This window comes from Priapulus caudatus, unplaced genomic scaffold (genome assembly GCF_000485595.1).
Source record: "Priapulus caudatus unplaced genomic scaffold, Priapulus_caudatus-5.0.1 Scaffold661, whole genome shotgun sequence".
Classification (NCBI taxonomy): domain Eukaryota; kingdom Metazoa; phylum Priapulida; class Priapulimorpha; order Priapulimorphida; family Priapulidae; genus Priapulus; species Priapulus caudatus.
Genome location: NW_014577722.1, coordinates 136380 through 140205, shown reverse-complemented (window position 1 = coordinate 140205; position 3826 = coordinate 136380). Strand labels below are relative to the sequence as shown.

The 3826-nt window shown below is 39.8% G+C and overlaps 1 protein-coding gene across 1 annotated transcript in view; it reads left to right on the top strand.

Annotated features, from left to right (window-relative positions):
* The window catches only part of LOC106812561, a 20211-nt gene that overhangs the window by 6645 nt on the left and 9740 nt on the right, over positions 1-3826 (top strand). The window contains exons 2-3 of the mRNA XM_014816461.1: positions 694-869; positions 1278-1348. Coding sequence (XP_014671947.1) covers positions 694-869; positions 1278-1348 — 247 coding nt within the window. The remainder of the gene's footprint in view (positions 1-693; positions 870-1277; positions 1349-3826) is intronic.

Here is a 3826-nt window from a genome sequence, read left to right as displayed (position 1 = left end):
TTAATTAATTAATTAATTAATTAATTAATTTTTCCACTTAATTAATTAATTAATTAATAAAAAAATTTACATCAAGAGAGAATTCAGCTGCCTTGGCGGAGGTCTGTGCTCTCCGAGTGCTCTAGTTACATATTAAACTGATATGTAACTGTTTGTGTGTGGCAGTGTGCGTGTTGGCAATTAGTAGACAAATATCTTGACCACAAAGATGTCAACAGAGGTGGCTTAGTTTATTATGTAGTTTGTGTGCATGATGCACACATGCCCAACACGCTGGACAGTACCCCAAAATGTGTCAACAGTATTTTTATGCAATAAGTTTACACCTATATGCATGCACAAATTGAAGAGAGATTTTAGCCATTGTTTCTTGTAGCCAACAGCATTATGTCACGTTCCCTAAAATCACATTTGGCAGCATGGTGGCTGGACACACTTCATTGTGTGCCTAGGTGTGAATTAAGTTATTCTGTAAAAATACTGCATATATCAGTTAATGCATTTTTACCCCACTATTTTACTATAATAGATTTTGCAATTTGTAGTTTGTGTGCATTATGTAACACACTACCCCAATAATCTTTATGACCTAGCATTGACGTATGCCCTAGACACAGGCACTTTTGCCCAATTTTAAAACCTATGTACATACATTTAACCACATTATTAGTAACTAGTAATGGTTTGTTTCAGGTGAAGTACTTGGTACTCTCTGTCAAGTAATTGGAGTTCAGGTGTACATGTCCTCAAAGGAATTTGTGCTGGAACTTGTGAAGTCCAATGTTGAAAGGCAGCCCTTATCGGATATGGAGGACGAAGTGGAGGAAGTGACAATTACGGACAGTGGAGAGAAGCCAGTGCGCCGTAGGGTAGGCATAGTACAGCTTACATTAATTTTCTGCCAGCTCGATTTAGAATGTGTGTGTGTGTGTGCGTGTGCGCGTGCGTGTGTGTGATATATAGCACAGATTATACATCGCACTATTTTTTATTATAAATGTAACTGTTATTTATAAGTACCTTGTGTCCGAATATTCTCAAAATTTTGTCTCATTTTCTGGCGCTAACTTTAATATACATGTATTGAATGAGAACATTCTTGTATCTGGTATACTATATGATATAGTAAGATTTGTATGTTAGCATTGCATAGTAATGTAAAGTAAGCAGGCAGTGGTACATTTTCTGCTTCTGACTAGTAACTAGTTCATAAGTGTAAAGGGCTTCTAGATAGGTGGATGCACACATAGACATGATTTTTGAACTGTTTGTTTTAGAGAAATAGTTCAGATGCAGCTAAGATATTTCACGATACAGCCGGTTGGAAGTCCTTGGAGACGAGTATGAAGTAAGTATTGCTGATGTGTTGGTAGCTCGCCTTGACATCGTCAAGATGAGTTATTGCCATGGGGTGCCGTCCCTCGTACGTCCGTTCATCAACATTTGGCTACGGTCAACGATAACTCAAGAACCGTTTGACCCACATGTTTCGAATTGCATGCAGTTGTTACTCCTATGGGAGAGGTTTCAACGTCTATCAGGGGTAGAAATTAACTTTTGAACACGGGAGTCCAACCGACTCCCTAACCTCAAAAAGAGGGAGTCCGCAGCAAAATGAGGGAGTCCGCAGTCTGCATGAGGTTCACAATTAAAGATATTAACAATAACGCATGTGCTTATTTTTAAGATTGATGCGGTTGCACGTCTGCTAAATTTTCTTTGGACATTAGCTGAAAAAATACGGTAATTCTGACAGAGTAAATTGAGACGGGGACAGGAAAACGGTGATACGGTGTGTATGCGAGCGGGAAACGGGGTACAATTAGGTCGTGCGAGATGGTGTGCAAGGGGATGGGAGGTGGGAGGTAAGGGGGTGGAAGCGAGAGGCAAGGGGAGTGAAGTGGGAGGCAGAGGGAGGGAGGTGGGACGCAGTGGGGAGGGAGGTGGGAGAGAAGGACTCCCCGCCCCTCTAATTAAACTTGGAGATCCATGCTCATATGTTGAAATCTTTTATAGATAGATAAAAATAGATAGCTGTGAATTTATGACACAAATTCGAAGTGAAAGGCAAGTATCATTTAATAAAATAAACCAAAATCGCATGGGGAGAATCGATAGTGAGCGTGTCCTAACAATTAATGATGTGTACGCAACTGCGTATCTGCATATCTGCGCCTAACAAATGTGTCACTACGCACGACTGAAATTGTACGTTCATAACCGTAGCAACAGACCCCAGATGAGCCCAGACGCTCTGCGGCTCTTGTTTGTATGTGAATGAATAAGGACTGGCCCCAAAACATACCACATGGGTTTTGATTTGTTTGTAATTATGCAAATTAGGTAGATTTTGACAATTTCACTATGTATTTTAGTGTCTGCCTACGGTCAACGATAACTTGAGAACCATTTTACCCACATGTTTCGAATTGCATACAGTTGTTACTCCTATGGGAGAGATGTGGACGTCCTATTTTGGAGCACGCAAGTTGACCTACTTTCGAGCCACGCTTGCTTTTTGGCCAAAATGGAAATGGCCATCTAAATTCATTCGTTTTTGTTCAATTTACCTACCTACCTACCTACATAATAGTAGCCTACCTACGTGTAATATTGTGTTTTAGATTCTTCGTTACAGTAATTTGACTGGAATATTTTATTGCTTTTATTTGAGCGATAATCGAAAACCAAAATGGCCATCATTTAGGCGTAGCGCCATCTCTTGCCTAGATTTCAGACTTTCAGATATGAAACATTTATTTTCGCATCAAAACTACCCTGAAACAAAACAGTGAAATTTCGATTAGTATAAAACAGGAAAAAAGGACATTTGATCACATTTTGGTCCGTCATAAATGAAACACTTGCCAAATTTTAAATGTTATCTCCCTCTTCTATCACACGCAAGGTGAGCTATAGTGTCATTGACACTTTCATTTATGAAATATGATGTATTGGCTACTTAATAAAGGCTGGCTTATTCATAACTGAAGCTTTAGGTAATAGAAAATTTCTCTGATTCTGAGAAGCCCTTTAACCACCTTTGCCGTCATTAAGTTCACCCACATTCAAGAAGCTGTGATTCTTCAATAAAAGTGCCTATTTACATGAAATTTTGGATTTAAACCATTTCATTATTTATCTTAATAAAAAAAATTCATGTCACTAGCTATCACTTCAGTTTTCAACTTTGGTGTATACACCAGCGAAAAAAATACACGGGAGCGGCGAGCGATTTCGCTCCCGTCAGCTTTCAAAGCGCTCTGGTAACAACAATTACGAGAGCGAAAATTTTGGAAGCTACGAGAAAAAATCGCTCCCGCGCCGCCGGCAGCGTTACGACCCGTTCCTCAACGTAGACAGCTAGGGTATCCAAAACATCTAGAGCTGCATAAACTCCCTCAACGCATGATTCGCCACACGAACAAAAACTCGCGACAGTCTAAGAAATCAATGTGTTTTTATAAGCGCGTAACAATAAGTCGCAGGGGTTATTGTGGGACATAATCGCAGGGGTTATTGTGGGAAGTTAGGGCACGACCAGTTACACCTGATACGCACGTAATCAAAGCTGTTTTCTGAATTCGTCACGTAGAAAGCAGACTGTTTTTATTCAGGTAGATATTTAGAAGAAATGTAAACTGTATATACTTGAAGATTCTAGGCACTTGTAACTTTGTGGATGTGCGGCAGCATTGATAGATCTATGCATGGGGGTACCGTGGACTGCATGGGGAAGAGAAAAACGAAAGTAAAACCTTACCCAGAAGCTCCCCCGACATTCCTAGAGATTGAAACATTATTTGACCAACTCTGATATAATTAA